This window comes from Rhinolophus sinicus, chromosome 14, assembly GCF_057876585.1.
Source record: "Rhinolophus sinicus isolate RSI-liver-muscle chromosome 14, RSI-T2T, whole genome shotgun sequence".
NCBI lineage: Eukaryota > Metazoa > Chordata > Mammalia > Chiroptera > Rhinolophidae > Rhinolophus > Rhinolophus sinicus.
In genome coordinates this window covers 36,845,124-36,867,891 of record NC_142514.1, presented here as the reverse complement: position 1 = coordinate 36,867,891, position 22,768 = coordinate 36,845,124, and the positions used below count along the sequence as shown (strand labels likewise).

Below are 22,768 nucleotides of genomic sequence, written 5' to 3'. Positions count from 1 at the left end.
ATAATTTGGTTGCCTGTTGCTGCTTGTTTAGTTGCAGCATTAACTAAATTATTTCCTTTTGCTTCCATGGTGGCAGCTTTAGAATGTCCGGGAATTTTGATGACTGTCAATTGTTTTGGTTGCTGTATGACATCTAATAATTCTGCAGCCTGTTTTCCATTCTTTATGAGCTGCCCTGAGGGAGTTAAGAAGCCTCGTTGCTTCTACAACATTCCAAAGTTGTGAGCTACACCAAAGTTATAGCAACTATAATATTATAAATATTGTAGTGTAAATATTGGCTATTTGATCTTTTGCCAATTGACAAGTTCAAGTTAGAGCAATTAATTCAGCTTGTTGAGCAGAGCTTATTCAGGTAAATAAGAACCTTCTATTATGTCCACCATGGAAGTTATTACATGTCCAGCTCGGCAATGTCCCTGTTCATCTTTCAGATAAGATCCATCTGTAAACCAAATTCAGTCATCATTATCAATAGGAGTTTCCTGTAAATCATTCCTAGGAACCAGAAGGTGGTCAGTAAGCAAAACATAGTAATGGACGTCTTCATTCTGCAAAGAAGTTTACAAAGTTGCTGGGTTAAGACTTTTAACATCGAGTTACAGTAATATTAGGCACAGAAAGCAAGAATACTTCATAAGAAGCCAGTTGAGTGACAGAAGTGTTGAGTGTGATGAGAGTTCAGTGGAGATTCAACAGCATGAGGAACCTAAATAAAGGAGAGCCCACAACTGCCGTGTTTCCCCGAAAATAAGACCTAACTGGACAATCAGCTCTAATGCGTCTTTTGGAGCAAAAATTAACATAAGACCCAGTCTTATTTTACTATAATATAGGACCGGGTCTTTATAATATAAATATAATATAATATAATATAAGATCGGGTCTTATATTAATTTTTGCTCCAAAAGATGCATTAGAGCTGATTGTCCAGCTAGGTTTTATTTTCGGGGAAACACGGTATTTCTTCTGTTTGTTTGCATAACATGGCTGTAGCAGAGATGGCGGTCATGCAGAGAGGGGGAGCCCTTTGTCTATTGAGTCTAACTGCTGACTATAATATCCGATAGGGCTCTGAGGATCTCTATGTTTTTGAGTTAAAACTCCTAAAGCATTTATTTTCGTTTATAAAAAAGGAAGAAAATTTATAATTAAGGTGTCCCAGAGTTGGAGCTTTACATAATAGTTCCTCTAGAGCTTCTCTTGTTTGCCTTCGGGGTTCCTCTGAATTGAATCAGGTTGATGTGATTTGTAATAAGACATATAAAGGCTGGACCATTAATGAAAAATTTGGAACCTAATTGTGACAGTATCCAGTTAGACTCATGAACTCTTTAAACTGTTTTTTGTTTGTTTGTTTGTTTGTTTGTTTTTGGAAGGGGAAAGGATAAGATTCCTTTAAGTCTTTCTGGATTAATTAGTAGTCCATCTTCAGATACAGAATCGAAGCTTGTCCCTTGAGACCCTATGTCCCTTTATGGCTAGCTGTTGTAATAGGTGAATTGTGTCCTCTTGGGAGTCTAATGTGCTCCAGAGCATAAAAATCATCCACATATTAGAATTTCTGGGAAATTCAGCATAATTCAAATCAGCTTTTAGGAACTGAGAGAAATAGGTGTATATCCCTGGGGTATTACTGTCCAAGTAAACTCTCGATCTTCCCAGGTGAAAGCAAAGAGATAGTTCCTGTCTTTTTCTACAGGAATACTAAAAAGGCACTACATAAATCTATTTAACTGAAAAATATTGGCAGTCCACAGGATTGGCTGATAGATGGGTATGTGGATTTGGAACCATAGGATGTCTTTCCTTATAACTATGAGATTCTGTACCAATCTCCATTCTTTTCCATTTGGTTTCTTTAATGGAAGGATAGGAGAATTACAGGAGCTTGTACACAGAATTATAAGCCCCCTTTCAAGTAATCTTATATAAGAGGATTAATTACCGCTAGTGCATCAGGTCTTAAAGGATATTGGTGAAATGTTAGGTGGAGGCAAAGTATTGTCAATAGTTATTTTAATAGAAGTGGCTGACTTAATCTTGCCAATGTCTATACTGGAAAAAGCACAAAGTTGTATTGGAACCTCCTGTAACAAACATTCAGTCGGTCTCAAGATTAGTTTCCTCTTGTGGAGGTTTTTAAAAAAAATCATTATTTTCCCAATTGTTTTAGTATCTGATTCATTTAGTTCTAAATACATTTCACCCTGGGCAGAGGACATGTGGGCATCATTGGTTTTAAGAAAGTCTTGCCCTATGAAGTGAATTGGGGCAGATTTGACTAGTAAAAATATACGTTGCTTCATAATTTTCCCTAGCTGGAAGGGAACAGAGTCTGAGTTAAAAACAGACATTGGTTGATTAGATGTCCTTACCATTTGTACAGAAGCTTAGTTCAAAGGAGTGAGCAACTTAACTGGGTTAAGAAAAGATAAAGTAGCCCCAAATCTACAAAGGCCTTAGTAGTTTCCCTTTTTATGGTAATTTCAGTTTCTCCTAAAGTGTTTAAGTAAGGAGAAGAGGAAATGTGCTCTCCTAGTCCTTGCTTGCTACTGTTTCTTTTTCTAAACCCCATTTCAGTCTTCTACAATTCTTCTTAAGGTGACCTGAGTTTTTACAATAAAAGCAGACTCCTCTACAGGAGTTTCCCAGCAAAACTTAATTCCTTAATTCTGACCTAGTACAAGGAGAGTAGATTATGGCTGGTTCTCCTTGTGCTGAGACTGGCTTTTCTCTAAGGGGAGCTGCCAGAATTTCTGTTTTGTTTTGTTTTTTGTTTTGTTTTTTTCCTAGTCTATCCTGGTCTGGTTTTCTGTTCTGAGTCTCCTATAGGTCAGTAGGAAGTTCCCATAGAGGAGGTGTAGAAGAGATAGAGAAGGGGGGGAGGGAGGAAAGGAGACTTAAATCCCGACCAGCGACAAAGTAAAGGGTACAGCTGGGCAGTTGGAGAAGAGGGAAAAGTGGGGTGTTGGCATTGAGCAGCTTATTTTAGTTTTCAATCTCTTTGCCTCATAATTTTTTCTATTGATTTATAGTTTGGATCTTTTTTGATAGACTAGGACTTCCAATACAGTGTTGAATAGAAGTGATGATAAAGAGCATTTTGTCCATGACTGTTTTTTAAGTAGATTCAATGTTCATTTATAGAAGTTAACCCTCCAGAAAGTGAAGGACTTTTTGTGTGTGTGTTCTTAATTTGTTAAGGAGTGGGTTTTAAATTTTTATTATTTTTATTACATAAATAATGGACATATTTTTATTACAAAAGATTGAAAATGTATAGAAATTACAGAGTAAAATGTGAAAGTTTTTTGTACCCTGCTCTACTTTTAGTTTATCCCCAGATATATATGTACATATTGCTGTTACATTTGGTTTGTATCCTTTTACTTCTTTTGCTGTACCTTTTTATACATTTAATATATACATATGTAGTCATGATTTTATTTATTTTTATAAAACTAGGTGTTAGATTTTATCTCATGTTTTGTTTCATTTAGCAGATTTTAAGTACCTATCTTGTATAAGGCCCACTTTAGGCCTTAACATTTTGTTCATTCAACAAATGTATCTTAAATGTTTCCTAAGTGCTAAGCAATGTCTAAGGTGCTGCTGATATAAGCTGTGAAGAAAAAGAAAAGCCCTGCTCTCCCAGCTAACATTCTAAAAGTTCACACAGGAAAAAAACCAAACTCAAGTGATGATAAATGGTGTGAAAAAGTTAAAGGAGGATAGAATAGAGATTGACTGGGGCACGATTTTAGATGTGTGGTCAGAAAACATATTTCTGAAAAGGGGGCATTTCAGCAAAGGCTTAAAAGAGGTGGAGCAGCCATGCAAATACTCTATTTAGGGCAAGAGCCTTAGGGCTGAGAGAATAGCAAGCACAAAGGCCCCGGTATGGGAGCCTGTTTGGAATGTTCAGGAAACAACAATAAAGTCATTTGGTCAGAACAAAGAGAATGAAGAAAGATTGGAGAGGTAGTGGGGGACCACCAGATTATGTGGAGCCTTCTAGGCCCTGGCAGGGATTTTAGATTTTATTCCAAGTATGATAGGAAGCCATTGATGGTTTTTGAAAAGGGAAATGCTTTATACTAGTCCGTTAGGGATGCCATAACAAAATACCACAGACTGGATGGCTTAAACAATAGAAATTTATTTTCTTCAATTCTTCAAGGTGTCAGTGGGCTTGGTTTCTTCTGAGGCCTCTCCCTTTGGCTTGCAGATGGCTGCCTTCTTGCTGTGTCCTCACATGGCCTTTCATCTGTGTGCACTCGTCCAGTGTCTCTGTGTCCCAATTTCCTCTTATACAGACACCAGTCAGATTAGATTAGGGCCCACTCTAACGGGCTCGTTTTAACTTAATCACCTCTTTAAGCCTCATTTCTAAATACAGTCATATTCTGAGATATGAGAGAGGTTAGGACTTCAGCATATGACTTTTGGGGGGGACACAGTTTAGCCCATAACATGCCTGCTCTGAATTCTTTAGGCTGCTGAGGATAGACTTGAGGTATGTGTGTGGGATGGGGGTGAAGAGTAGGCTGGGGTATTGAGCTTATTTAAATGTGATTTTTGATACGGAAAGGAGATAAATCCATGGGTTCAGTCTTCCATCTTAATCCAGTCTCCCTTCCTTGTCTTTCTTTGCACATTATTCTTTCCAGTTTCTGCTAAATGAACTTTTTTTCTTTTTTTAAAAAAATCATAATTGCTTAAGTGTATCTCAGGTCTTCCCTGACTGCTTCCTTTTTTCTAACATTATGTGTTTACCTCTGTCATTCTGTATTGTAGTGGCTTAATTGTACTGTATTGTACTAGACAGTGAGTACCTGATGGTGAGGAATGTGTTTTTATAGTTTTTACCATCAATATAGTACGATATCTTATACATTAAAAGCTGCTAAATAAATGCTTATTGAATCACACATGAAAGAATGAGGATAAACAGGAGAAGTTTGCAGTCACCAAACAGGCACAGCAGCTTTATTAAGAGGATCATCGTCTTCCTTCAGGGCTACCAGTCTGTGGGATTTGGTTTTCTTAAAAATGAAGCCATTTTTTTAGTCCCTAAAAATTGGTGACTGGTATAAAATATCAAATACATTTTGCCAAAGCAATCAACAGAGTTTAACTAGTTGAGATTTTGCTGTGATATGCAAGCTGATATGACTGCTCTGTATATGGAGGGATACGTTTATCTTAAAGTCTTCTAGTATGGTAGAATGTTTATTAAGTGCTTATACATTAAAAAACATAGTAAGAGAGGATGAGTGGTGGGTTTAACTTCTAAAATTTTAACTTCTAAGATTTGGTTTTTGAATAAGTAAATATATTTTCATAGTTCAAAATTTAAAAATACAAACAGGGTGTATACAATATACTCTATGTATATAAAATACAAACAGTGATGTGTCTCTCTTATCTTTTCTCTCCAGCTACTCAGAAACTGATAAGCTTTTGAAGTTCCCCTTTCAGAAGCAACCGATTTTATTAATTTAAAAATACTGTTGGTTTTGTGAATGTGTGCTTGGAGTTTTTAAAAAATTCTGCTAAGCTGATTACTTGTATCAATATAGTGTAATGAATAGCTGATTCAAATGTTTTTTGTTTTTTTGTCTTTTTTTCACCTAGACACATCAAACTACGAAATGGCTTGCAGGCACTTTTGATTTCAGACCTAAGTAATATGGAAGGTAAAACGGGAGATGCAACGGATGATGAAGAGGAAGAGGAAGAAGAAGAAGAAGACGAGGACGACGATGATGAAGATTCTGGAGCTGAAATAGAAGATGATGATGAAGAGGGTTTTGATGATGAAGATGAGTTTGATGATGATGTTGAACATGATGATGATGACCTTGATACTGAGGATAATGAATTGGAAGAATTGGAAGAGAGGGCAGAGGCCAGAAAGAAAACCACTGAAAAACAGGTGTGAATCATGTCTATTATATCTTTTTCTAATTTGGGAATTCTTTGGGATAAATTCTAAACTTATGTTCTACTTCTTAATGGCAAAAAGGAAGTATATATTTTTCTTTTGATCTTCAGTAAAGGTCTTTTATTCTGTATAAAGATAACATTTATAAACATTTTGCTTTGATTATAAAAGTGACATGTTTATTATAGAAATTAATGGAAAATAAAGAAAAACAGAAATATAAAAATCACCCATAACCATAACTCTTAGAGGTAATCACTGGTAATATTTGAATTTATGTGTATTTGTGCACATGATATATTTTAAAAACAAATGCCAAGGGGTGAGAATCTGTATAATTCTTAGCCTGGGATAGAGGCATAAGAGAGTGTATTATCCTTGGAGAGACTGAAAGTAGAAAATGAACAGGGCTAGTATAGAATCCTCACCTGGGTCTATGGTTCTAAGAGTTCTCATTGGATATTTCTATCTAGGTAACTGAATGTGATTTATATCTTATGGGAAAGCACCAAAGGTCTGGATAGATAACAAGCAGATTGGAAGAACTGAAATAGAAATGGGGAGTTGAGCTTAATTAGTATAATATATGACAACAATCAATGAATAGATAAATAGGGCTTAATAGGAAGAATTTCCCTTTCTGGGTATCTTTTGAAGAACACTACCTCCATTTTGCAGTAGGGAGTACGTATATTAGAGGATAGTATTTTGGAGGCATTACGGTGGAATTGGTCAGCAAATGTTCGTTGAAGCTAATTTCTTGAATATTGCTAATACATTTAACATGGTACATTCCACAGACAAACAAATTGAAGTTCAGGTTATTAAGACTAAAATCTACATGTCAAATGTATTATACTGTAAAGTGGTCAGTCCTCAAAGATATGAAGTTATGAGATACAAATAGTACCATGTTTCCCCAAAAATTAGACCTAGCCAGACAATCAGCTCTGATGTGTCTTTTGGAGCAAAAATTAATATAAGGCCCAGTATTATATTATATTATTATATTACATTATATTACATTATATTATAGTAAAAAAAGACTAGGTCTTATATTAATTTTTGCCCCAAAAGACGCAGTAGAGCTGATTGTCTGGCTAGGTCTTATTTTCAGGGAAACATGGTAGACAGGTTTTAAATAAATCCTTTGATGGTCATTCTTCCTGGAAAAATTTTTTTAAAGAAGACTGTGCCAGTTCTTTCACTAAATTGGTGGGGGGATTGAATTACGTGTTTAAGAAGCTATTTGTCCTTGCTATTGAGGTTATGAGTGATGGCTGTTTTTGGGTAGCATGATAGGCCAAGTGGTTTTATCTTGGAGAGCTTCAGGGATGAAAACCAAAATACTGGGAAAAAATGCATAGGTATGTCACTTCATAGGCTATACTAAGGTTTTTATAAATAAATTGGGAATTAATAATGTAATGTAATATAATGTAATAATATTTTGGAGCAAAAATAGATCTCACAATTCCAAATAGATCAATAATAGAAAGGAAGAAATGTAAAAGTCACAGAGTGGAAAGAGTACTGACAATCAGGAAACCTGAATTCTAATTCTGGCTCTGTCCCTCTCTTTCTGGATGATCTTAGGCCTTTTTAACTTTCATTTCTATAACAGGATTAGATTACATAATTTTAGGGTCCATTTTAGCTCTAAGACTGAGTGATAACTTTGTAACTGAACAGTCCCTATCTGTATATTTCTTTCTATGTCTACCTATTAGTGGCTATTCTTGTGCTTTGGACTTTTTTATTATCTTCTATCAATTGATATTTTTATCTTCTAATCAATTGATAAGCAAAATTCTAGGGTTAAATTAAAAAATTGTCTTGACAGCTAATTTTACTGTCAAGACATTATAGAGTAATTGTGAACCCCTTTGACAGTTGGGGCTGTGCATTCAGTAGTTTTGGTACCCCTTTTTATTTTGCTTAGGTGGTTAAACCTTAAATGTTTCCCTCTTCCAGAAGCAGCAACATCAAATTCTAATGATTATTAGAAACTGGCTTACATGCCGCCTTCTCTGAGAACTCAGTATGATATATTCTCTGTAAGGTATTAATAGCTAATTTTCATGATTATGTTACAAAGGAATGGAAGAACTTAATGCATTTTGAAGACGAGATCAAATTGTTTTGATTCAGATACAATGGGGTATACTAGTGAAAGGAAAGATCACATGAGTGTAACAACAGAAGATGGTTTATATTCATTGAATGAATAAGTGTCTGCAAAAGGGAAATAAAGTAGTCTAGAGAAGAGGTGACTTAAGAGTAGCATGGGGTTTTTGCAGTGGTTTTATGGTTTAATTTTTATTTGAAAAATATGACCCTTGTTTAAGGTAAATATGAGAATTAATGGAAGTGGGAAGAAAAAAATTTTGAGGTGTTTGGAGAACTTTTACCTAATTAAGAAGTTAACTGCTTTTCCGTGTCATCACCTTTATCCCCCTCCATTTGCCTCCTCACAAAAAGGTGTTTTTGATCTGATTGACAGGTTTGATAAAGTAACAAGATTTAAATTTAAGTATGATATATACCAAAAGATTTGTTCAGGGCTTTCCTAAGTCAATTCTCAAATATGAATTGCTGAAATATGAATTTCTTGGGTAATTAATTCTCAAGTATGAATTTCTTTTCTAACAGTCGCAGAGACTGTTTTTGCTGTGGTCAAAACTGTCTGATAGACTGTGGTTTAAGTCAACTAATACAAAGATATCTTCAACTCTGCTGGTCGAGACAAGAAATCTTTATAGGGTAGTTGGAGCTGAAAGCAGGTTAGGCATCTATTAAACATCGTAGAACAGGTTAGACTGTGGTTTGAAGAAATGGATATTTCCACATGTTTTAACTGAGTTTATGTGCTTAAGTCTTCAAAATGGGATTTACAGTATTAAGTGAGACTCTTTGGTTCTTCTGAAAACATACTTTTGTTTTCTGACAAATGGCTAACTTTACACCAGCTACGTGCTAATTTTTAAAAGCTCTCTTTCTGAGAGGGTAACTGTTTATCAAAACAATCTGTGTCACCAAAGGTGTTAGCCTTTTAAAATTGACATTTGTAAAATTTGAGAATGTTAATAATTCAACTTCTTATCCTCAAGGATTTAAATTGACTTTTTCTCTCCTTTTTTGTGTCTTTTAACTTATAATGACATACGGCATGCCCTAATCATTTTTAAGAAGTGTAGTTTGGTGTACCTCTTGGCCATCTATTTTGTTAAAAACTCTAATTTTCCCAAGGTATTGGGAGAATATGTGCTGGTTAGTAATGTTCTATATATCTTGAATAAGAAATGAAGAACTAAAGAGCCTCTTTCAAGTTTAGTCCTATAGTGTTTTAATAGCTAAAGATTTTCTTTTTTAATCATTTACTTATCTTTGTTAGATGTTTTCCTGACGTGTTATTTTACACCCTCTTTTAATAAAAACAAAATTTTCTGAGAACTTTTAATAAAAGTTTTTTTCTGAGTCTTTTTTAGAAGTTTTAATAAAAACAAAACATTGAGAAGTTTTACATCTTGTAACTGAACACAGAGCCTTTCATTGCTTAGAGATCTTTAGAGATAATCTACCGAGATACATTATTCTGCAGATTTCCAAAATCTAGTAAATCAAGAAACATACTTGGTTCAGAACTCTGAAATCTGACCCAGAATGATATTTGGGTGGGCTGGCCAGTCCCTCTTTGCTTTTTTTCTGTCTGTTTCTACTCCCCCTCTCCCCCGCCCCAGGTCTGCACGTGTTCAGCATTTGGCAGGATGGCAAGAGGAGAAGTAGCAGGGTGAAACTGACCCATTTCTGGTGAGCTTCACTTTGCTGCGCCTCCTGATTATCAGAGAAAGAATTTTGTTACTTCCTATTGGAAAACGTCCATCTCCAAGTGAATCCTTAAGATGAGATGACAATATTATTCCTTTAGACTTAACTCATTATTTGTATGTGTTCTACTTACTCCAGTCTGCAGCGGCTCTTTGTGTTGGAGTTGGGAGTTTTGCTGATCCGGACGACCTGCCAGGGCTGGCACACTTTTTGGAGCACAGTAAGATCTTTGTAAAATATTATTCCCTTGTGTGTTTTTTCCTCCAAATTTGTATGACTTGATTTCAAAGATAACTAACTGCTTTGATAGAAGTATATGTTTAACCAGAGAAAAGACTAAGAAAAAAATCTTGATGCATGTCATAGATGAAGTCTTAATTTTAATTTCCTTAATTATGCTTGTTTTGAGAATTAGAATGAAACTGCTTAGAAAACTATTTGAATATGTAGATTTTATTATTATTTAGGTATGGTAGGGCCAACAAATCAGGAGACAGTAGCCAATCTCTAGGAATTTAGGCTATAGTCTTGGGAAGGGCAGTCTCTTCCAGGGTTAGCCAGGCCCCCAGATGTCAAAGCATTAGAAATATAGAAAATACAAAAGACATGATTAATAGAAAACAAAATAGAAAATATTCAATTTAATTATGAAGGTACCTAACTAAAACCTGTGTGGATGCTATGCAATTACAAATATCTAACATATTTGTTTTCCTGAGTTACTCATTTTTTACATTCTGGTTTTCCAAGCTATTTGAGGGTAAATGTTATGAGTTTTTATAGTAATAATTAATCTGCATGTACCCTTATGTTAACGTTTTAATTTATTTACAAATAAATTATATATTTCTTTTTTCTTTCTTTAAGAATAAAATGTTTAGCTTTTGAGTATATATGTAATATATGAGCATTATAAAATTTTAAAAACAGAAGTGTAAGGAAGAAAGTAAATATTATCCAGACTAGCCATTGTTAGTGTGTTGGTAGAGTCTCTTCCTATTTCTTTTTTCATGTGAGAAATTTCATAATTGATAATAAAAACATTGTCTATATCTTTGTGCTGTGTGACTTTGTGTTCTTTCTATTTAGTGGTATTCATGGGTAGTTTAAAATACCCAGATGAGAATGGGTTTGATGCCTTCCTGAAGAAACATGGGGGTAGTGATAATGCTTCAACTGATTGTGAACGTACAGTCTTTCAGTTTGATGTCCAGAGAAAATACTTCAAGGAAGCCCTGGATAGGTAATTAACTCAAAATGTATTTTTATTTTAATTATCTAATGGCACCACAAGTTGAAATATTGGACATTGTTCTATGTGTTTCTTTTTAAGCAGTACTCTAAGTCTGTAGAATTGTCACAACACTTTATTTGAAGAAAAGAGTAAACTATTAAATACACCTTGGCTCTTATTCTGTAATACTTAATTCTTGTGTTAAAGATTAAACTGAAACCCTTAAATGTCTTTTCAGTTTTGTAAATAATGTATTCACTATTCACTCATTATTGCAATTAGTCTTTCTAATTTAGTAGAAAATATGGAAAAACAGAGAAGCAAAAAAAAGGATAAGATTGTTCCTTAATTTTATAATTTAGAGATAACTATGGTTAATGTTTTGGTATATAACTATCTATATTTTTTGCAGCATATGGGATCCTATTGTTCATATCCTTTTATGTTTTTAAATAAGGTATATCATTTTTACATATATAATTTACAAAATGTGATTTTAAGTTATTATGTATTATTTACATTGTACAGAAGTACCATAATCTGTTCAATCAATTACACATAATCAGATAATTGTTTCCAGTTTTCTAGTATTGTAATGTAAGCCTAATCCTTACCGTGTTTCCCCGAAAATGAGACCTAGCCGGACAATTAGCTCTAATGTGTCTTTTGGAGCAAAAATTAATATAAGACACGGTATTATATTATACCTTATATTATATTATATTATATTATATCCAGTTTTATAGTAAAATAAGACTGGGTCTTATATTAATTTTTGCTCCAAAAGACGCATTAGAGCAGATTGTCTGGCTACGTCTTATTTTCAGGGAAACACGGTATGTACATCCTTAATTATTTCTTTTAATTAATTTCTAATAAGTGAAATTGCTGAGTATATTTGCATGTTTCATTTTCAGGCTTTTTTTGTGAAGCTTTTGATATTTACTGAAAAATTGTTTTCCAAAAAGTTTATATCAGCACATTAGTAGACTTTTGATATCACTTCAGACCAAAGTCTACACTAGAAAAAAGTCACTTTATACCAAATTCTAAATAAATGTAAGATTGAAATATGAAAAAGAAAATCTTGAGTTTGAAAAGTATAATGTAAGCTTCTTGAGGGCAGAGATATTGGTCTATATTTTGTTGAGATATCTCCTGCATCAAGAATTTGATACTAAGATATTTGTTGAATGAATTAATGCATTTCCTTATAGAAACAATTACTATAAAATCAAAACACAAATAATCAGAAAAATTCAAAACTTGGCAAAGAAACAGTTTTCTAAAGAAAATGCCTCACCCCTTAAAAGATTAATTTGGCCTGGAGGACTCTTTTGGGTAAATTCCCAGAAGTTGAAAGCATATGCCATTATCAATGGAATAAATATTTAATGTGTTTCCAAACCCCTAAATTAACAACTTTTTGCTAAAGCAATGCCAAAATCCCATTAAAATTGACACAATTACTTTGATAACATTATTTATAGTAGGATACAAAATGGTGGTTTTTCTTCACTAATCATAGGCATATGACTGCCTATGTTCAATGAACTATTTTATGGCTGTTTTTAATTGTATACTTGAGGACATGCACACAGCACATGCATTTGATACTCAGTGTTATATGTAATTAAAACATTTAATTCCAAAATAACAAACAAATTAGACACCAAAGAAATCAATGAAGGCAGTGAAAATCATGCCCAAGATTATTCTTCCTATAAACTTAGAAAATCAAGAATACTCTAAGAATGACTGCATGTTTGCTCTTGTTTCAGAGTTCTCAGCTCTCAAGGTTCACAAAATCTAATAGGTCTTTCTTTATATATTTGAAGAAATCTTAAGCAATAGATAAGTTGAATTCTCAAGTTGAAATCTTAAACAATAGACCAAATATAAAGAAGAAGAAAAAAACCCTACTCATTGAAAAAAGAATAGGCAAAGGATATGTTGAATAAATTGTGACCATCTCAGAAAAGATGAAACTTATCATAAAGCCTAGTTAAAGAACTTGTTTCATTTCTTCTTAAAGAGGTTCTGTACATTTTTTATTTAAGGATGGCTTTGGGAAATCAGAAGATAGTTATGCATTTATTTCTACTAAGAAAAATGCTACTGGATTAATAGAAATTAATAAGAATTTCAAATCATGAATTTATGCCACAAATGGTAGATAGTGATAGAGCATAAGTATTGCATATACTGTAATAAATATGATAATAGTATACTTCTGTAGTTAGTGAGGAATAAAAAGTCTTTGGATCATTTGCAAAGGACTCAGAGCATGGAATAAATGTGTTTTTTATAGGTCAATAAAATCCAATTCCCTAATACAGGTCACATTTTTTATCAGTATCTTGGATCATTAAGTAAAAAATTGAGGAAATTACTGAAGTTTTACTCTAGTAAGTAAATGAGAATGGAAGCTTCTTCTGCCCTGGTGCCATTTTCAAATTTCAATAAATTTGAACTTTGCTTTATAAGTATTTCAGGGTGAGGGCAAGAAACATTAAAGCCCAGGACATCTACAAAGTGGAATATCAAACAGGAGACGCTCCTCATAATAAGCTGGTCCTCCAAGAGACTTCCACCCTGGATTGAGGAAATGAATTAGCCATCCTGAGGAATTACAGCCTATGTTCAGACTTCCTGAGTCTTCTGGTGAACCTCAAGCCTTGATTGTGATTTAACATGGTCCAGAACTGGTAATGTTCTCAGATGCCCAAGAGAAGCCAACATTCATCCTCTCAAAAGGAAAATGCATTCATTCTAGGCCTTACATTGTTTCTATAAGTAGTTTTTTAAGTAAAATGACCAGCATTCAGTCAAACATAAGCAGGCACACAAGAAAACAAGACAACATGAATGGGGATAACAGAAAAAGATTTCTAGCGCTGTAGAAATCTTATATATTGGAATGATTAGACACAAATTAATAAAATGATTATACTTTCTGTTTTTAAAGAAATAAGAGAAGTTTAAATAAAGTTGCAAGGAATAGGAAACTATAAAATGTGACCTACAAGATTTAAAAAATAAAAAAAGAACATCTTGAACTGAAATATAATCATTGAAATTGAAAACCCAATGGACAGGTTTAAGAAACGAGTAGATATAGCTGAAGATAGAATTGGTGAACCAGAAGACAGGCCAAAAGAAATCCCAAAAATTTAGTATAAAGAGAAAAAGATGAAAAATACAGAAAAAAGGAAAAGAGGCATAGAGGATAGACCAAAAATGTTTGATATATATATTCACTTGGAATCCTAGAAGGGGAAGGAAAGAAAAATGGAGTAGATACAATATTTGAAGGGTTGATCAATGCTTCATAAACACTTCCAAAAAATAGAAGAAGGGGTACTTCCTAACTCATTCTAAAAAAGCCAGTGTTACTCTGATACTAAAACTGGACAACAATATCACAAGAAAAGTACAGACCAATATCTCTTATGAATATAGAAGCAAAAATCCTCAACAAAATACTGTGAAACTGTATCCAGCAACATATGCAGGATTATACACCACAACCCGGTGGGATTTATTCCAGGAATGCAAGGTTAGTTAACCATATAAAAATCACTGTAATATACCATATTAATAGAAGGACAAAAATCACATCTCAGGATATCTCAATATAAACAGAAAAAGCATTTGACAAAATCCAGCACCCTTTCACAATAAAACAATAGGAATAAAATGAAACGTTCTCAACCTCATAAAGGGTCTCTATGAATAACCCACAACTAACGTCATGCATAATGGTAAAATATTGAAAGCTTTTCCCCAAAGATCAGGATCAAGATGTCAGCTATAACCACTTCTTTTCAACATTGAAGTGGAGGTCTGAGCTAGGGCAATTAGACGAGAAAATGAAATAAAAGGCATGCAGATAGCAAAAGAAGAAGTAAAACTATCTTTATTTGCAGATGACATAATCTTAAACAAATGATTCTCATTATTTATGGAGAATTCACCTACCTTACAAAATTTATTTGTAACTCCAAAATCAATGTGATGTGTTCAGTCATTCATGGACAATTTTGTAAATTGTAGTGAAAGTTTTGAGTTGCTGACTCACACATTCTCAGCTGAGGTTGAACAAGAGAACACTCTGCTTTTTTGTTTCAGCTTTCATACGGAGGTAACCAGAGGATGAACACTAGGGGCAGTATATTATAGTAAAAGAAGCTTTGGCTCTAGAGTCAGTTTTATGGAGTTTGAATCCAAACTCTGACATCCATTGGTGAGGTGGCCTCAAGCAGCAATACTTCTGAACCTCATTTTTTCTTTTGTGAAATAAAGAAAAGAGAGTCTACTATGATGAGATACCTTTAGGACTTAAGATCATCGTGTGTGTGTGTGTGTGTGTGTGTGTGTGTGTGTGTGTGTGTGTGTGTATGTATCTGTATACCCCAGGACAGTGGTTCAGTATTCACTAATTCAGCTATTGTGGCAACTTTAGAGAACCTAACTACCACAGATAACCAGAACTCACTGTATATAGATAATCCTACAACTTCCACAAAAGAACTATTAAATATTGAGTTCAGCCAAGTTGCAGGATTAGAATCCATGTACAAAAATTAATTGCATTTCTGTATACTAGCAATGAAAAAAATCCAAAAATGAAATTAAGAAAAGAGATGTTTTGTCACAGCATCCAAAAGAACAAAATACTTAGGAAAAAAGTTGCATGTGGAAAGCTACAAAAAATTATTGAAAGAGATTTAAAAATACCTGAATTAATGGAAAGACATCCCATGTTAATAGATTGGAAGATTCAGCATTGTTAAAGTGGCAGTACTTCCCAAATTGATCTACAGAGTCAACTTAATCCTTATCAAAAGTTCAACTGCTTTTTTTTGAAGAAATTGATGAGCTGATTCTAAAACTCATATGGAAAGGAAGAGACCAGAATAGCCAAAATTTTCTTGAAAAAGAACAAAGTTGAAGGACAATTTCCTCCAATTTCAAAACTTACTCAAAGCTATGGTAATCAAGGCAACATGGTACTGACATAAGAATAGACATACAGATCACGAATGGAATTGAAAGTCCAGAAATAAACCATTACATTTATGGTCAGTTGCAAGGGTGACAAGATAATTTAATGGGAAAGAATAGTTTTTCAACAAATGGTACAGAAACAACTGGATATCCACATGCAAAAGAGTGAAGTTAGACTCTTTATTCACACTATATACAAAATTAACAAATTCAGTCACAGATTTAAATTTAAGAGCAAAAATGATAAAACTCTGAAGAAAACATGGGCATAAGTCTTTGTGACCTTAGACTTGACAATACTTTTTCAGATATGACACCAAAAGCAGAAACAACAAAGGAAAAGTAGATAAATTGGATTCCATTAAAATTAAAAACTTTTTTTGCTTTAAAGTGCCCTATGAAGAAAGTAAAAAGACAATTTACTTGGAAGAAAATGAAAAGTGAAAAGACAATTTACTTGGGAGAATGGAAGAAAATACTTACAGATCATATATCTGATTAGATACTAGTATCCAGAATATATATAGAACTCATACATATCAACATTGAAAAGACAAATAACCCAATTTTAAAATGGGTAAAGGATTTGAGTAGACATTTCTTCAAAGAACATACGCGAGTGGCCAATAAGCCCATGAAAAGATGCTCAACATTAGTCACTAAGGAAATGAAAGTCAAAACCACAAGGAAATACCATTTCACACCACTTCAAAAAGAGGAAAAATAACAATTATTGACGAATGTGTGGGAACCTTCATACATTGCTCGTGATGCAGCTGTGTTGGTAAACAGTTTGGCACTTCCTCAAAAAGTTAAACATCGAGTTACCATATGACCCAGCAACTCCACTCTTAGTATATATCCTAGAAAATTGAAAACACATGTCTACACAAAAACTTGTACATGAATTTTCATAGCAGCGTTATTCATAATAGGTCAATGTGGAGATAACCCAAATATCCATCAAGTTATGAATGGATACACAAAATGGTTTATGTCCATACAAAGGAATAAGAAAGGAATGAAGTTCTGATACATCCTACAACATAAGTGAAACTTGAAAACAGACCAGACACAAAAGACTCCCTAATGCATAATTCCATTTACATGAAATGTCCAGAATAGGAAAATCTATAGAGACCAAAAGTCAGGGGCTGCAAGGATGGGGAGTGGGGAATGACTGTTAATGGGTACAGAGTTCCTTTCTGGAGTAATGAAAATTTTCTGAAAGTAGACAGTGGTCATTGGTTGCCCATTGGCTGCCTTGTGGATATTGTTTGTTTGATCCTCCTGGCTTTTGTGTGTGACTTTAGTTTTTAGAATTAAATAAAAATATTCTGTTTTTTTATTTAATTCAAAAAAATTACTCAACCCATCAGTTATAAGAAGTACTGAAAAGAAAAAAATGTTGACAATATCTTAATGTCTAGTAGCAGCTAGTTAAAAGTTTATTCTCAGCTCAAGCAAAAGTTAAAAGTTAACTAAGTACTGTAGGAAATTAATTTTTCCATCATTTTACTTTTGCTGGAAAAAATGATTTTTAAAAATTTGATTGCATTGCATTATGTAAATGGTAATTTGCATACATAATTTGATACATCACAATTTATGTAAGTATATTACATTAAATGAAATTACAGTTATAAAATTAAGTGAACTATTAATAGCCTTTACATTTTTTTAACTTAAGAATTTTAATTATTTGTAAATGTGCATTGAATAAAAAGAGTAAGCTTTATCCACTTTTTATATATAAAACCACAGATACACATACAGTATATAAACAGACCGTGTATCTGTGGGATTAAAATTTCATAGTGGAGTGATTAGGAGAAAAGTCCTGAAAAGGCTCCTTAGGGTTAATAATGAAAAAAAAAAAGGTCAAGAAACACTGGTCTAGAAATACCTATATGGGTGCTGAAACTATAAAGAAAAGCAGAGAGGTGATTACCGTAACATTTAGGATGTTAACTCTGAGGGTAAGGTAGGTGCTGGGTGCTTCTAGAGTCCTGACAGTGGTTTGTTTCTTGACCTGGGTGGTGGCCACTCAGGGGTTACCTTCTAGTTATGCATAAATCTGTATATGTTTTATATACTTTTCTGTATGAGTGTTATATTTCATAATGAAAAAAGTAGTTTGTAGACTAAAATATAGAAATGCAGACTACTGTTTGGATTTTACATATACTTGATTATGAACTAAATCTCCAACTTAGTAAAATTTCTTAAAAAGTAAGATGTTGACTGATGAAAAGCTTTTACTGAACAAAAACAGAAATGCCAGATTTTTTTTTTTTTTTTTTTTAGGTGGGCGCAGTTCTTCATCCATCCACTAATGATCAGAGATGCAATTGACCGGGAAGTTGAAGCTGTTGATAGTGGTAAGAGAAGTGGTAACATATGTCTTACCACTTTTTCCTTTATTGAACCAGTTATTTATTTAGCACATTTATCATCCTTTATCACTAGACCATTTTATCTTTAATATCATAATGGGCTACATTGAAATAGATGTGTCATGTTTATTCCTGAAGCCATTAAAATGTATAATTCAGTATAGATTTGAAATAAATCAAAAGGATGGTAGATTTTTGTTTTTTTCAGCCTTTGTTGTTTGAGCGCTTTACAGTAGTGACTAAACTTGCAGGTCAGGAGCCTAATTTTTAAAGCTAATACAGGGTGTTAACACTTTAAAAGTTCACACACTCTTTTTGCATGAAGAGAGTTTCTCTGAGGCTTTATGTTCAGTACCATCCTGATATTTAAATAACGTATCCTTTGTTGCCTGTGGTGTAGGTGCTTTGTGGCTTGAATTTTGGTAATTCTGAAAACAATTATGATATATTTATGGATGAAGAAACTAAATCTTTGAGCAGGAAATGCATTTAGTTTTACTTTTTGACAATTTTTCTTCTCTTGGGGGTTTAAAGAATGACGACAATAAGGAAAACTGTGTGCTTATATAGGGCGAGGCTTCATTATAGAGCTCTGCTATAAATGTCCATTAATTACAAAGTACCAGTAAATAGCACCATGATTTATTGACATTATTATAACACTAAAATAAAGCAAGCAGTATGTGAACGCTGCTTGCCTTATTTTAGTGTTATAATAACATCATACTAGATTTGGGGGGACTTGAAGTTCATGTAAGTTAGGTTTGGATTGCAGCAACTGAAGAGGCAAGGTCTCTGTACTTGTTCCTCCTTTTATATTATTTTCCTCCTTGGCTTGATTCAGTGTCTATTTCTAATAATGGTTTATTGCATTCCCTAGGCTGAGTAAACTGCAGATGACTGGAAAGAGCCATCTGTCCAGAAGTCAGCCGACTTGTATTTCACTTATAGTAATGTCACTAACTGTGACCCTCAGTTCATTTGTAAAAGAGGATGAGATTCTTCCTAGTTCTAGCAGCTCCTTGTAATCAAGTATTTATTTTCTTCCTTTTTTTGTTACCTGCCTACCACAGTGTCTGTTTTATCATAGGCTCAGATAAATATTTGTTGAGTGAATGAAAAACCAAAATAACCGAGGAAAACTGTAAAAGTCTTCCTTACTTTTTGGGACCTACGAATTATATTCTCTGTCTTGAATGCTTTCAAGTATGTTTTTATTCATGCAGTTTCTAGAGTGGGTGAAATCAGTGTTTAAAAAAATTAAACCTCTAATTCAGTTTTACAAGTTTAAGTCAATATGTAGAGAGTGCCAAAAAAATGTGTATACATTTTAAAAAAGGAAAAAACTGTATTAATATATACCAATAACAAAAGATGAATACAAGTCACGTTTGACTTCTGCAATTACAAGAGGTGCTCAAAGTGGTTACCATCAGCATCCAGACACTTCTGATTAGGGCGAACTACTGCTTGAGCAACGTTGACAAAAGTGTTAACATCTCTTAAAATGTGTATGTATTTTTTTGGCACCCCCAGTATTTTATTATATTTTGAAATATTATGAAGAAATATCGAGACACGTGTATACATATATGACATATATATACGCATATATATGCACATATACACATAAGCATACAATAAGTAGTTTTGGATTAAGATGAACTTAAGCTAAAAGCTCCATTTTTTGTTTTTGTTTGCTTTGTATGATAGGAGACCTGTATTTTAATTTAAGATCTGATGTAAATAGCTAGGTATATGTCATTAGTCACTTAACCTTCTGAGTATGAAGAATTCACTTGAGTTCAGGGAGATGGGGAAAGCGCTTAAGTTTTAACTAGTGTAATAAACTACTTTAGTATTCATGAACCAGTTTTGAAAGCTCCGTAATTGGGTATTATTTTCTTCTATTCAGATGTCATGGTCTTTCTTTTATCATTCTTGTTTCATTCATGTCTTTAGTTGCCTGCATTTCTATCTCCAGCAACTAGTTCAGTAGTAGTATCTGTCACATAGTAGATGTTCAGTAAATATTTGTTGAAGAAATATATCTATCTTATTTAAACCTTGTAAGAATCCTATGAGCTAGGTACTTGTAACTCTATAGATGCAGAAGTAGAATCAGGGAAGTTTAGATAACTTCCTCAAGGTTGTACAGCTTAGTAAGTGGCAGAACATGGATTCTAGCCAAGATATTTCTGACTTCAAAGTGATTGTTCTTAACCATTAATACTTTATTACCAACATAATTGGCTTTGCAGGAAACTTGAACAGTATACTTGTATATAACAAAGTTCCCAGACGATAAGGAATTTGATTTAGTATTTTATTAGCACTTTCATCAGTAAAATCTTGGGCCTGTCATTCTAGAGTTGAACCCTTCAGATCATTAACCACTATGTTTTATTTGAAAATAAGGGAAAACCTCTACATAGGTGAATTGATTACCCAAAATTATAGAATATTTTAAGTTATAGAGCCTGGCCTAGATCCTTGAGTTCCCTACTTTACTCTTATAACACATGATTATAAAATTAATTTTTGTTACTTCCTTACTCTCAGTTCTGTAAGCTTGAGTTTCCAGATAATAAAGCAGATAGTGAATTTCATTTTATTAAAAGCTGTTCTTTAAAACTGACAGAATATCAGCTTGCAAGACCTTCTGATGCAAACAGAAAGGAAATGTTGTTCGGAAGCCTTGCTAGACCTGGACATCCTATGGGGAAATTTTTTTGGGGTAAGATACTAAATACTTCATCTTATTTCATATTTCCTAGTTAAGGAAGATAGAGAAGTTGAAAAGTTGATAAAGAATGGAAAATTGTAGGGTAAAGTGAGGGTAGATAGGTAGCTTTTCAAATATAATGCCTATATTTGATTCTCTAATATTGAATATATCAAGAATAGCAAGAATATATCAAGAATTTTGTGAATGCTTTCTGGGTGTCAGATACTCTGCTAACATGAATTATCTCATTCATCATCATAACAGTTATGAGCTGGGTATCATTATCATCTCCATTTAAAGTTAAACAGGCTAAGGGAAGTTATTTAATTTGCTTAAATCACACACTGGTGGATGTGGGATTTGAACCTCTGTTTATCTGATTATAAAGTCTGTGTTCTACCCCAACCTGACATTTCCATTTATCAACAGAGATTTCAGGAATGATTTCTCTAATAGCTTTTGAGCTGTGACCTAATTTTGTTTAACTGGTAAGCTGCTAAAATGGTATCTGTTTTTCATAATGACTTTTTTTTAGTGTTAGAATCAGTTATAGCCTCATATTCATCCTCTTGACCAAAGAGTGGAATCTGGGATGAACTGATTTAAATGGTAGTTCATTCAAAGGATGTTTTGCTTCCCTGTATATGTTGTACAAGTACATACATTTTATATGGCCTCCTTGCTTTATGAGGTTTATTTTTTAAGAATTATGCAGAGTATTATTAAAATAATTAAGAGATAAATCCTGAATTGAATAGCAGACTAATTATTAAGAAAGGAAGTATAAGGCAATTATTGTTGCTAAGGTTTTACCAACTAGAGATTAATTTCTTATGTGTTAAAATAGACTTTGGAATTGTTTCTTGGGAATTTTTGTCTTACATGGATATTGTTATTATTATTACACACCGATTCAATATTCTTGAATCACTTGGGTTATTTCATTAATTATGTGTAGTAGCGGAGCATGCATTGTTGGTATACTTTGTTATTTCTATAATCTTTTTCATCTCTTTACAGGAAATGCTGAGACTCTTAAGCATGAGCCAAAAAAGAATAATATTGATACACATGCTAGACTAAGAGAATTCTGGATGCGTTACTACTCTGCTCATTACATGACTTTAGTGGTTCAATCCAAAGGTATTATTACCTACTATGGCCCTTAGAATTACTCTAACGTAGTATTTTCTTAGAATTTGTTTGCCTTGATCAGTGTTGCAGTGCACTGTTAATTACTTTAGTGTTTGATCTTAATATGAACTGAAGGAAATCAGAATTTGGAGAGGTCACATAGCAAGTGGCAAAGCTCAGGGAAGCACAAAAGTCATCTGATTCTCAGGCAAATTTTTTTTTCTCATACAGACATAGATCTTATCTCTGAGCTAGTCTTTGAGTATACTAATATACTAATCGGTCATAAATTTGTCTGTTAAGTTACATTCAGCTGCTGCCACTTCTCTCTTGTTTTGCATTTAATCGATATTAATTATAAACCCTTACAGGGGAAGGTGTCTGTCTTTTATCCTTATATAGGATTCAGTAAAATGGCACAATTAGAATTCCATCATGGTGATGCTAGTAGAAGTGTCTTAAATGTAAAACACTGATCAGTACCACTG

At 33.4% G+C, this 22,768-nt stretch overlaps 1 protein-coding gene across 2 annotated transcripts in view; it reads left to right on the top strand.

Moving 5' to 3' along the window:
• NRDC (nardilysin convertase) overlaps positions 1 to 22,768 on the top strand; it is a 64,460-nt gene that overhangs the window by 12,140 nt on the left and 29,552 nt on the right. For both annotated transcript variants that reach the window (XM_019742779.3, XM_019742780.3), the window contains exons 2-7: positions 5,641 to 5,941; positions 9,917 to 9,998; positions 10,868 to 11,021; positions 18,330 to 18,403; positions 21,060 to 21,155; positions 22,167 to 22,289. In XM_019742779.3, coding sequence (XP_019598338.2) covers positions 5,641 to 5,941; positions 9,917 to 9,998; positions 10,868 to 11,021; positions 18,330 to 18,403; positions 21,060 to 21,155; positions 22,167 to 22,289 — 830 coding nt within the window. The remainder of the gene's footprint in view (positions 1 to 5,640; positions 5,942 to 9,916; positions 9,999 to 10,867; positions 11,022 to 18,329; positions 18,404 to 21,059; positions 21,156 to 22,166; positions 22,290 to 22,768) is intronic.